Source organism: Oculina patagonica, chromosome 7 (assembly GCF_052425735.1).
Source record: "Oculina patagonica isolate OP01 chromosome 7, crgOcupat, whole genome shotgun sequence".
Classification (NCBI taxonomy): Eukaryota; Metazoa; Cnidaria; class Anthozoa; order Scleractinia; family Oculinidae; genus Oculina; species Oculina patagonica.
The window spans coordinates 8,080,110-8,093,203 of record NC_135764.1 but is presented as its reverse complement, the minus strand read 5'-3'; the positions used below and the strand labels follow the sequence as shown (position 1 = coordinate 8,093,203).

Genomic DNA, 13,094 nt, shown 5'->3' with positions numbered 1-13,094 from the left:
TAAAACTCCTTGTATTTTTCACCTACAATGTCGAAATTTTACAATTTAACCGTTTTTGTTGAAAACAACCGTAGTTGGGTTTACAACCTCATTTGCATAATGTCTGTGAAAAATTCGCTTAAAACACGAAAAGTTAGAAGTCGCTGTGACGAAAGAAGGTAAGAAGTGCAAGGTATTTTTAGATTTCTGTGCTCCCTGGCATCCATTTAGTAGAATTCAGGTGGAATTTAGAATGGACTGGTCTGGACTTGGAAATTAAAGGCCAGCAAAGTCAGGGTACATTGGCATGTTTATAAACGCGATCTGACGGATGTTGAGACATAAATTTTTCCAAACCTGAAAATTTAAAAAATATTAAAACAAACATGATTTCACAACCCTTTAAGGACCACCTTTCATGGGATTATAATAGTTTTCTGTTGCGGTCGGCGGTTTTTGTGTGCCGAGCTCGTCAACTTGTGCAGTTTTTCGTTGTAGCGACCATCAAAATTTAGCCTTTTATTCGCCTTGGCTGTTATAGGCTCTGAAAAAAACATTTTAAGGTATTTCAAAAAACTAATGCCGTTGCATTTACTTATAAACCAAGATGGTTCACTGGGCAAAGTTTGAAGGAAAACTTTCTTCCGACCCAAAATGCGATGGTCCGCTTTAAAGGACATCGCCACTTAATAGCATCGATAACAGTCTTTTTCACCACACTATGAGAAATGAACGCCTAACTTTTTCGTTTTTCTCCCTAAGACTCTTATGACTTGATTTTCAAGGTTTATAGTTAACTCTGTACTGCTTTGAATGCCTTCGGAACTTTATGCGCTTAATAGTTTCTCTGAACATGGAAATTCTAAAACTGTAAATGATTGGGTTAACGATAGAATGCGCCAAGCGAAACATGTTAGAGACATAAACTACTACTAAAATGGCACATTCTGAACAAATATAATGAACGGCGTAAAATGCCATACTTGGAAGCCAACAGACAAGAGACGCACCTATCACAATAAATAGTGTCCTGGAAAGTTTCGCATTCTGTTCTGGTCCATTTTGTCTGTTATGAGCCGCATCGATGGCGGGAACTCTGCAGTTAAGTCTTGTTCGGATTGCCAGGTAAGACACGCAGATCGTGATTAAACACAAAATGACCATAGCAGAGCATGCAACTATCCAGTCTGCGTAATCCAATACGCCATGAACAGCAAGCAAAGACAATAAACTTGTAGATATGGCGGCCAACCACACAAAAATGACACCGTAAATGTAACCTTTGGTGTTTGCCACTCGATGGCGGAGCGGCCAAATCAAAGCATATGCACGTTCTAACGAAATTAAAACGAGGAAAAATACTGAGGCGAAAGAAAAAGTTGTTTGAAGTATGATGGAAATATGCCCATAACCTGTACTGTTGATGCTCAGTTCTTCAAGCTCATGAGGAATTTTATAAGTTCCAAGCACTATTGGTTCTGTCAATCCAACCAGTAGATCCGCAGCAGCCAAGTTTATGAGAAGAAAAGAAGTTCGCTTCAGGTTGTTACGGTGCTTCCAAAACACGAATATGGTAAAAAGATTGCCAATAATAATGATTAGGGACTCAAATATAGTAGCACCAATAATTACAATAACAGCTGTTTTGGACATGATGATATGTTCACGTTACTGAACCGTCCTTTGAACTGGCCTGGGACTTAAATGAAGCGAGTTAATTTTGTCGGAGTGCGTCTTGGCTGAAAAGTGGCAAGAATTGCTATCCGATCCATAATCACTCTTGACTGGGCGCTCTGCTCGCTGAACTGCGGATGTATTTGTTAGAGTTATTGCTGTTTTTAATACAACAGGATCAAATAACTACTTTGAAATGGAAAATACAATCTTCAATTTTCAATAGCATTCAAGCATCAGCTTTTTAATTAATATCCTAGAAAACAGTTCCGCCTACTGTACCATAAATGAAATTTCTTTCCACGCATAATTGCGCGCAACTGTCATTTCAATCTTTTTAATAAAATTTGTACATATAAACAGAATTAAAACACACTCGCAATTGAATAAGACTATTTTATTTTCACCATATGCATTGTTTTATAATAACCTGTCGTCTGAATGTAATTTCAGACTTGCTCCAATTAAATTTGGGAATTTTATGTCTAACGGTACACACCTCTGTAACTGACCTGGTGAAACCTGATGGATTATTAAGCAGAAAGAAGAATCGCTTTTGCTTTTTACGTTTCTTTTTCAAAACACGAAATAATGAAGCATTCAAAAGTAATAATACACATAATTACAGTAGCAGCTGTTTATTGGACATGGCAAGAAGTCAATCTATAAAAAGCAAATTTAATTGAACCGTTTTTCAAAAGAAAATTTAAATAAAAGGAAGTGATGCATGTGAATAAATTTGATGTGACATATAACGTGAAACGTTAGTAGAAGTTATGTATGTAAAGGTCTTTAAATAAACAGTCCATTTCATATTTCATTCTTATTCCACCTTTTTAATAGCCAGTCAAGGTGTAATAGCTGTTTTGGACAGTAATTTTATTGAGAGCACGGTGGCACAATTCTTTTGTCTGATTTTAATTAAAACCAGAAAATCGAAATGCAATTGGATCAAACTAAAAGTTGTAGATCATACATATATTTTTAAATTTTCATAAGATCCTGTTATAGAAAGCCCGCACCAAACCTAAAAAATATATCTCCTGTATGGCGGGCCCTACAGAGGGTCGCCAGTGCATTTAGATAGGACATAGGTGAAGCGCTTGCAGCGACTGCATGAAAACAAATTACATAAAAGAAAAAACTTTAATTAAGGCGTGTCGTGGCAAAGGGCCGAGACTGTTTTACAGGTCGCCTTGAAGGTTAGCAAATTATCAACGGAAACCAGAGATGGAGGCTCACGGGGATTTATTGCTTTAAATAGTAATGATCATAAACTGAAATAACAAGAAACCAAAATCTCTATCACTTTAGCTGACGCAAAAAAAAATCATTGTTTGAAACGCCTTTGTAATATTGCCTCTGCTGTTGATGCTTGATTCACCAATATGCTAAGGGAAATCAAACGATTGGTTCTGTGAATCCAACCAGTAGATCCGCAACGGCCAAGTGTATAAGAAGAAAGTAAGTTCGTTTATAACAATAATAATAATAACAATGATCTTTCAACAGCTAGGAGGCTCCACTCACTAGTGTGGTTTTCAGGGAGGTCCTGAGATAAAAAAAAAAGGCATAAAAAAATGAATTAAACGGGTCGCCTCAGTCTGTTCCGGTCAGGCTTCCAAAACACGAATATGGTGAAGATGTTACCAACAATAATGATCAAGGACTCCATTAGAGCAGCGCAAATAATTACAATAGAAGCTGTACTGGACATGATAGTTTACGTTATTGAGGTGCGGAGCCGTGCTTCGAGCAGGCTTGGCACTAAAGTGCTGTTTGCTTCTCTTTATTTCCCAGTAAGTCGAGTTCGGCTACAAAGTGTCAAGGGCTGTCATTGTAAACATGATCAGTTTTGATCGTATGCTCGGCCTGTGGTATATTGCATATGTATTTGTTTGAGGATCAAAATCTACAACGTCCAATAGTGCTGCGAGCTGTAATTTCTAATTAAAATTGGAAAAAAAAACATTTGTGCCAACTGCCCGATTAAACACTGTTATCGCTTTTCACCGTATTCACAACCGTGGCGATTGTCATGTTAATATTTTCATATTGAACTTTCTCTAAACAGACAGTACCAACAACTGTTGTAATCAATATATGCCTTTTTCTAATACCAATATATGTCATATCAGAGTTTTTCAAATTATTGATTTTGACGACCTTCGCAGTAGGTACTGCTGTCTTAATACAACATCATCAAATAAAGCTACGAATTCACAGCAAAAGAAAAAACTACCGAAACAATAACTCCCAATTGTATTTCGAACTGCAAATTCTAATAGACATCTGACAAAACATTTGTTTGTACTGTACGATCAAAATATGTGATTACTCTAAACATAAAGTACTGACAAATGACAAATCTCTAATTCACGCTATTCCGGTATTGTTTTTTAGCCAAGATGACATCTGAAGGAATAAAGCTTAGGGCTTTATTCATTTTTAGAACCACTTTCAGTGAGACTAAAATCATTAATTCAAGTTGCTGTTAAATTGCACCAATTAAATGGTAATTTCGAGGTCTCTATATTGCTGCTGACCAATCGTTTTTAAATTATTACTTCCAAGTTAAGCAAACAAGTACTATTAATCCGAAAAGTCATGGGAGCAATTATTTCTCGTTTCCATTCTAACTCGGGCAATAGTTCGAATATAATGTATACAGATTGGCGCAATGTTTTGCTGTTAAAGACCAAAGTCACATTTTCATAGTCCCCGCATATTTGGATCATCTCTGGTAAGTTTTTGCTTCAAGTCCAAACTAGAATTAAATAACTTCCTGATCCTCAATCAACTAACGCCAAGATTTATTGCACGCGAATTCCCATCAACTTGAACTACCCCTTCTGTACCTCTCTCATACACTGAATTAATTTTATAAGGTAAGGAGTAAAAGAGGGCAACAGGGGCACCGAGGGCAGCAAAGGCAATAAATTGTGATGTGCTTTTCCTCGAAACGCGCGTGGGGATCTCGCGTGGAGTTCGCGCGCGAAGTTAGACAAGAAATAAGTCAGGTTTATATATCAAACTTTTGATGAATTCCACCGCAAAAAGTGACGATTGTGGGATGTATTTTTAGATGCTGATGATGATGTCACCCCAAGCAATGAGGAGGACGAAGACGATTAAATTAAATCATTGTAATGCGATGTTGAACGATCGAAATAAAAGTTTATTTTACCTCACCTTACAAATCTTACGAAGGACAAGAAGAGGATTATTAAATTAATTCCTTGTAATGTTGAACGATCGAAATAAAAGTTTTGGTTGAATGACAATCTGTGTGTTTAGTGTGTATTTTTTTTTAAAACTCTGTACCGATATTTTTCTATCATAAGCGGTTCGAAATCCTTGTTTATATCCGAGGTCACTGAAGCGCGTTCACTCTATTGTTTTTATTTTTCGATTGGTCATCCTTTGTTCACTAGAGCACATCGAGTCTCAACCATTGTTTTAAAAACAATTATGTAAGCAGAAGAAAATGTATGCAACAAGAAGTTTGCATAATTACAGAATTTAGTGATCTGACGGAAATAAATACTCATGCCTGTACTGAGGAAATGATGGAAAAAACCGCAACCTCCACGGAATAGAAAATTAATCTATGACATCATGCATCTTCACAAACGTAATTTCGTTAAACAAAAAAGTGCCAGTGAAATGTTGATTGCGTAAACTAATTACTAGTTCAAGTTGATGCGAATTCGCGTGCAATAAATCTTGGCGTTAGTTGATTGAGGATCAGGAAGTTATTTAATTCTAGTTTGGACTTGAAGCAAAAACTTACCAGAGATGATCCAAATATGCGGGGACTATGAAAATGTGACTTTGGTCTTTAACAGCAAAACATTGCGCCAATCTGTATACATTATATTCGAACTATTGCCCGAGTTAGAATGGAAACGAGAAATAATTGCTCCCATGACTTTTCGGTCGGCTGCTCCACAAAGCTTAAATATACCGAAAATTTTACCTTTAAAAAGACTTCTGAATGCAGATTCTTTAACGTATATCAAAATATGATTTTATTTTGCGACAATAAACAAGATGAAAGCAATACTGTCCCTATTCTATTTTTAAATTATGATCTAATCATTTTTATGACGTTTACCCCTGGGGTATTGTGACGTCACTATTCTATTTTTAGATTACGCTCCAATGATGTAATTTTTCTATTTTTAGATTACACCAAAACGCTCTTACGCCCCGAGATGATGTCACTATTCTATTTTAGATTACACCCCATTTTGATGACGTCACTTACGCCCCACATGACGTCACCTACTTAATTAATTCCTCCCCACGTTAATGAGATTTCTACCCACAGAAAAGGTAACCGCTGTGCATCCCTCACTACTACTGAGCGTCTCAAAATAAAACTGAAAGTCATAATAACTATAGGCAAACATGACAAATTTCAAACACAGTGAACAGTTATCACCAGATCGATGGATTTAAGGCCTATAGTTTACTGTATATTGTTTTGACTGCTTTCGAAGTCTTATTCGTTTCAACGTTTTTCTAAACACAGGTATTCTAAAACTGTAAATGATTGGATTAACAATAGAATTCGCCAAACGAAACATGTTTAAGACATCAACTACTATTGAAGTAACACATTCGAAACAAAGATAATGAACAGCGTTAAGTACCAAACCAGGAAGCCAACAGACAAGAGACGCACCTATCACAATAAACAGAGTCCTAGAAAGTCTTGCATTCTGTTCTTGTCCATTTTGTCTGTTATGAGCCGCATCGATGGCGGGAACTCTGTGGTTAAGTCTTGTACGGATTGTCAGGTAAGACACGCAGATCACGATTAAACATAAAATGACCAAAGCACAGGATGCAACTGTCCACATTACGTTATCTAAGACGCCATAAATGGAAAGTAAAGACAATATGCCTGTAGATGTAGCAGCCAGCCACACAGATATCACACTGTATATGTAGCCTTTGGTGCTTGCTACTCGATGGCGGAGCGGCCAAATCAAAGCATATGCACGTTCAAGAGAAATGAGCACGAGGAAAAATACTGATGCAAAAGAAAACACTAATTGAAATGTGATGGAGATATGCCTGTTATCAGCGCTGTTGAATGTTCGTTCGTCAAGCTGCCGTGGAAGTCTATATGTTCCAATCGATATTGGTTCTGTCAATCCAACAAATAAATCCGCAACAGCTAGGTTTATGAGCAGGAGAGAAGTCCGCTTTAGTCTGTTACGGTGCTTCCAAAACACGAATATGGTGAATATGTTGCCAACAATAATGATCAAGGACTCAAATATAGTAGCACAAATAATTACAATGAAAGCTGTATTGGACGCCATATGTTACGTCAGTTACTTAGCCGTTCCTTTGGACTGGGCTGGCACTAAACCGTAGGTTCCGTTCTTTCGCAGTGAGAGTCGAGGTGGGCAAGATAGCGCCAAGGATTGCTACCGTGGCCACAATCGTTCAGTTGTGATCGACCGCTCGGCCCACTGTATTTGCAAATGACTTTTTTTATAGAGCGGCTGCTGTTTTTAATACAACAGGATGACAAAATTGTAATCTACAGTTTCATCAGCATTTGAGTCGAAATTTATAATTAACATCTGATTGAATAAAATTACTTTCCACGCAGCTATTGCAATTGTCATTTAAATTTACATTAAAAATAGACATGAACAAACTCAAAACTCAAAAATAATTCAATTGTGAAAGTATCCTTTTGTTATTGAGTTGTGATTGAACTTCCGATAACCACTGCTGACATTTTGCAGATTTATGTCTTTCGCGTCGAAAAAAAATTTTAGAGCTTAAAAAGAGACCTAACGAGCTATTTTGATCGTCGTAGGCGATTTTACTTATGTTTTCGCCGAGCGCGTAGCGGCGGCTCATTTACAGAGTTAATTATGCGTATCCAAATTCTAACACATGTTGATAATTGTTTATGCCCAGACAGCTCCCAAATCGCTTTTTATAGATTTAAAATTTTTCCTTCTGTTGCTGGTGTTTTATCCGAAGCGTTTTTAGTGCAATAAAAGAGATTTAAATCGAGGACAATTCTCTATAGTCTATCTAAGCTGAGTGATGATTTTTTTGAAACCCATGAAGCCCGATCCCGTGTGGGTGTAGACAAAACGTGGACCCCCTTCTGGACCCCCTTCTGGACCCCCTTCTGGACCCCTTTCTGGACCCCTTTTAGTTTTCGGTACAAAATTAATAATTAAAAAAAATTAATTTAAATATTAAACAGGGCATATGACTCATCTGTTCTTCGACCGGCGAGTTCGATTTTCTGGCTAAATTTCACAGCTTATTCCGGGTTGAAGTAATATCTCCTTTTTGCAATCAACTACTTCGTCTAATTCCGTAATGTATTTGTGCGAAAACTTCCCAAAACGTCGAGATGTCAAGCGTACAAGTTCACCCATCGTATCCGCCATTTTGTTTCGAGCCGCCATATTGGATTTGCCGCTGACCAATATCCCCACGCTTCGACAGCTCGCGTCCTACTCACGCGCAACCACAGGCAGACAAGGCAAACAATCCTCCGTGTTTGAGGCGTCACGAAACGCTATTTGATCTCATACGTTCACTGTAATTTGTAATGACTGACCTCGGCCTTATTCAACTGATCACGAGAAATGCTCCATAAAATACTGGATTTTGCATCCCAAATTGTGGTGTGCTTTATCTACTTTTGTTGTTTTCGTGGTAGTTTGTGATTTGGTGGGGTTTTGAGTCCGTTAATTCCTTGCTAGCCGTCACCACTACTTTCTCTACAAAAGTAAGAGAAAGAGAAAAGAAGTACGCCGACAGCCTCCCAGATTTCCCTGGCCAATTTTCCCACACTTTAACAGTTTAATGCGTCGCTCGCCATCCTGCCTCGAGCAAGTTAAATATAGGTAATTTCACAAGATGTTTGCCGAAAATTGCCGCAATTGCTCAGTTCTGACATGCTTAAAAGCCACAGCGGATTTTCAAATTCACTGCAAAATCGCCATCGCCAGAGGATGTGGGCCAAAGTGGTTGATCATAACGCCGATATAAAATTCAAATTAATTTATTCAGAAGTTAAATTACGCGATAACAACTAGAAACGCACTATCTGAAGGAAATCGAACTCGCCGGTCGAAGAACAGGCGAGTCGTGTGCCCAGTTTAATATTTATATTATTTTTTTTAATTATTAATTTTTTACCGAAAATTCAAGGGGTCCAGAAAGGGTCCAGAAGGGGGTCCAGAAGGGGGTCCAGAAGGGGGTCCAGAAAGGGAGGTACACGTTTTGTCTACACCCTACATTGTTTCTAATAAGATACGAATTTTCTCAATTACAAAATTTGTGCATTCTTGGCAGTAAAAGTCTAAAGTGCTATAAAACACTCTTCGATTTAGTTTAGCTAGAATCAATGTAACACTGGATGCAAAGCCAGTTGGATTGACCACAGGCTGGACTAATTTAAGAAAGATATTGCACAAATGTAGATAGTAACTTCGATAATTATAAGTAGTTTGTCAGTCCAGTGTAATTGTCCAAGTAATGGTAGTTCGGAAAAAGGACTGTTACGTTATTGGCGATGTACGTTTCCACAACATCAGCAGTGGTAAGCTTAGCTAAAGAGTGACTCATAATTTAACTTCGAACCTTCAATTATTTAAGGCGCGTTTACACGAGAGAAAAATTTAGGTACGGACCCGTCAGAAAATTGGTCCGGACTTGACCACTTTTGTAGAGAAACAGTCAAATCAAAACGGGGCCATAGGCGCCTATGGCCCCGTTTTGATTTGACTGTTTCTCTACAAAAGTGGTTAGGTGCGGACCCTTTTTGTGACAGGTCCGTGCGCAAATTTCTCTGTCGTGTAAACGCGCCTTTAATGTCATAAATTTGTCCTCAGAGTTGGGTGGAAAAACAATTTAGCCCAGTCAGCACCAGCCCTTTTGAAGCCTCTCAAGGGAAGGGCCCCATCATGGCAGAAGGAATTAAGTTGGGGTGTAGGGGGCTGGAACTGCCTGTCATGGTTCCTCCTAATGACGTATAAGGTAGATCCAGGATTGGAGCTCCCGGCTAGGTAGCACTGAAGTGTTTTTTACTTCTCCGAGGAAAGCCGGTAACAGAAAATAGCAATAGCTATAAAACACAGAGAAAAGACGTTCAATTAACCATACTCTCGGTAGAAATGGATTACCAAAGAAGATTTTGGTTTACTGTCAGAATAGAAGTTGAAACGAGATCTTTCAAAGAACCTGGAAGGCTTTACTACAAAAGCTGAAGACCCTGTCCTACTCCTTTGAAAAACCAACTAACCTATAACATCGATAACAGTCTCTTTCACAACACTAAAGAAATGGACGCCTTACTTTTCCGTTGTCCTCCTTAATACTCGTATAACTTGATTTTCAAGGCTTATAGTTAACTCTATATTGTTTTGACTGCCCTCGGAACTTTATGCGCTTTATAGTTTCCCTGAACATGGAAATTCTAAAGCTGTAAATGATTGGGTTTCCCGGCGAAACATGTTAGAGACATAAACTACTACTAAAATGGCACATTCGGGGCAAATATAACGAACGGCGTAAAATGCCATACTTGGAAGCCAACAGACAAGAGACGCACCTATCACAATAAATAGTGTCCTGGAAAGTTTCGCATTCTGTTCAGGTCCATTTTGTCTGTAATGAGCTGCATCGATGGCAGGGAGTCTGCAGTTAAGTCTTGTTCGAATTGCCAGGTAAGAAACACAGAGCGTGGTTAAACACAAAACGATCACAGCAGAGCATGCAACTATCCAGTCTGCGTAATCAAATACGCCATGAACAGCAAGCAAGGACAATAAACTTGTAGATATGGCGGCCAGCCGGACAAAAATGACACCGTAAATGTAGCCTTTGGTGTTTGCCACTCGATGGCGGAGCGGCCAAATCAAAGCATATGCACGTTCCAACGAAATTAAAACGAGGAAAAATACTGACGAGAAAGAAAAAGTTGTTTGAAGTATGATGGAAATATGTCCATAACCTGTACTGTTGATGCTTAGTTCTTCAAGCTCCTGGGGAATTTTATAAGTTCCAAACACTATCGATTCTGTCAATCCAACAAGTAGATCCGCAGCAGCAAAGCTTATGAGAAGAGAAGAAGTTCGCTTCAGGTTGTTACGGTGCTTCCAAAACACGAATATGAGGTAAGATTGCCTATAATACTGATCAGGACTCAAATAAAGTGGCACCAATAATAACAATAACAGCTGTTTTAGACATTATGATATGTTCACGTTACTGAACCGTCCTTTGAACTGGCCTGGGACTGAACTGCAAGTTTTTTCGCGAGTGTAGTTTGACTACAAAGTGGCAAGGATTGATATCGAGTTACAATTACTCGTGACTGGCCGCTTTGCCCGATGTACTGCAGACGTACTTATCCGAGTTGGCGCTGTTTTTAATACAGCAGGTTCAATTAAATACTCTACATCAAAAGAAAAATATAATGTTCAAGTGTCAATAGCATTCAAGCCTCGGCTTTTTAATTAATATCCAAGAAAACACTTCTGCCTACTGTACTATTGCGCGCAATGCCATTTACATCACTTTAATCAAAGTATATTTCAATGAACAGACTCAAACACTCACAAATAAGTAAAATTATTTCTATTCACCGTATGCATAGTTTTATAATAACCTGCCATCTGAATGTAATGAATGTAATTTGAGGCTATCTCCAATTAAATTTGGGAATGTTATGACTAACGGTACACACCTCTGTAATCGACCTGGCGAAACCTGAAGGATTATTAAGCAGAACACAGGACACTAACAAGAAGAAGAACACAGGACACTAACAATGTAGACACTTGCAATAGATAACGCAACCGCCCGCCTAACTTAGTTTTATCGAATTTTCTTATTTTTATTCTTTTAATTTTTTTTTTCGATTATTTTTTAGATTCATATTTCGCTATTATATATTATTAATTACTCTGTAAATAGACAACCAAAAATAAGTCGTATTTGTAATGTATGCTCAAATTTAAGTCAGAATGTATTTTTAGCCATTGTAAATATTTTAGAAATAGAGAAATAAAATTATTTGTCATTATTAAGCAGAAGAAAGAATCGCTTCAGCTTTTTCTGTTTTTATTTTTTATTATTTTTTTTTTCACAAACACGAAATAATGAAGCATTCAACAGTAATAATATACACAATTATACTAGCAGCTGTATTGGACAAAGCTGGGAGTGAATTAAAAAAAGCAAATTTTAATTGAACCATTTTTTAAAAGAAAGGGCTTTATACATGTGAATAAACTTGATGTGACATAAGACAATAATAAGGCTCGAGTATTTACTATTTATGTTGACTTGTTTATATCAATAGAAGGTTTCTAGTCCATTTTATATATTTTCACCTTTTCAATTGTCAGTCAAGGTGTAATAGCAGTTTTAGACAGTAATTTTATTGATAGCACAGTGGCGCGAATTTTTTGTCTGATTTAAATTAAAACCAGTAACTCGGAATGCAAATGGCTCCAACTAAATGTTAAAGATTATACCTGTATTTTTAAATTTTGATTTGATCTTGTAATAAAAAGCACTAAACCTAACAAGTATATCTCCAGTACAGCCCGTCGCGCAGAGGGTCGCCAGTGCATTTAGATAGGATATAGGTGTGGTGCTTGCAGCGACTGCATCAAAACAAATTTATGAAAAAACAAACTTCAAGGCGTGTTGCTTTAAGGCGTGCCGTGGCAAACTGTCGAGACTGTTTTACAGGTCGACTTGAAGGTTAGCAAATTATCAAGAAAAACCAAAAATGACGTTTAACGGAGATTTATTGCTTCAAATAGCAACGAAGGTAAACTGAAATAACAATAAAACGAAATTTCTATCAATTTAGCTTAAATTTTCTGTTAATAGTTATATTATTATAAATTTATAGCGTAAATAAGCTGTAGTTGTCATTCAACATGAATCAGGAAAAAATGTGTAACGCATGTATGACATAAAAAAACTAAACAAAAGTAGTGTTGGTGCGCTAAAATACAAAATATTCTCGGACGTTTGGAGACGTCTGTTTTTTCATCATTGTTAAAATGCCTTTAACCGACATTTGTTGTTGTTGTCGTTACAGAACGTATTCATACTTGCTTTTCCTGAGATCCATCGTGCACGTTACTGAGCGTCTCAAAATAAAACTGAAAGTCATAATAACTATAGGCGAACATGACAAATTTCAAACACAGTGAACAGTTATCACCAGATCGATAGTTTTAAGGCCTATAGTTTACTGCATATTGTTTTGACTGCTTTCGAAGTTTTATTCGTTTCAACGTTTCTCTAAACACAGGGATCCTCAAACTGTAAACAATTGCATTTACAGCAGAATTCGCCAAAAGAAACATGTTAAAAACATTAACTACTTTTAAAGTAACACATTCGAAACAAAGATAATAAAT

At 37.4% G+C, this 13,094-nt stretch overlaps 3 protein-coding genes across 3 annotated transcripts in view; all 3 read right to left on the bottom strand.

The window, feature by feature from the left end:
- LOC144661647 (lysophosphatidic acid receptor 3-like) overlaps positions 1–13,094 on the bottom strand; it is a 668,415-nt gene that overhangs the window by 605,707 nt on the left and 49,614 nt on the right. The gene's annotated exons all lie outside the window — the stretch shown is intronic.
- LOC144659153 (G-protein coupled estrogen receptor 1-like) lies at positions 720–1,632 on the bottom strand. The gene has a single exon (XM_078519596.1). The coding sequence runs from the start codon at positions 1,630–1,632 to the stop codon at positions 760–762; it is 873 nt and encodes a 290-aa protein (XP_078375722.1). The 3' UTR covers positions 720–759.
- Positions 6,025–7,124, bottom strand: LOC144661652 (lysophosphatidic acid receptor 3-like). Its single transcript, XM_078522461.1, has one exon. The coding sequence runs from the start codon at positions 6,987–6,989 to the stop codon at positions 6,114–6,116; it is 876 nt and encodes a 291-aa protein (XP_078378587.1). The 5' UTR covers positions 6,990–7,124; the 3' UTR covers positions 6,025–6,113.

Coding starts and splice junctions, on each gene's coding strand:
- LOC144659153 (XM_078519596.1), bottom strand. CDS start 1,632: ATGTCCAAAACAGCTGTTATTGTAATTATTGGTGCTACTATATTTGAG.
- LOC144661652 (XM_078522461.1), bottom strand. CDS start 6,989: ATGGCGTCCAATACAGCTTTCATTGTAATTATTTGTGCTACTATATTT.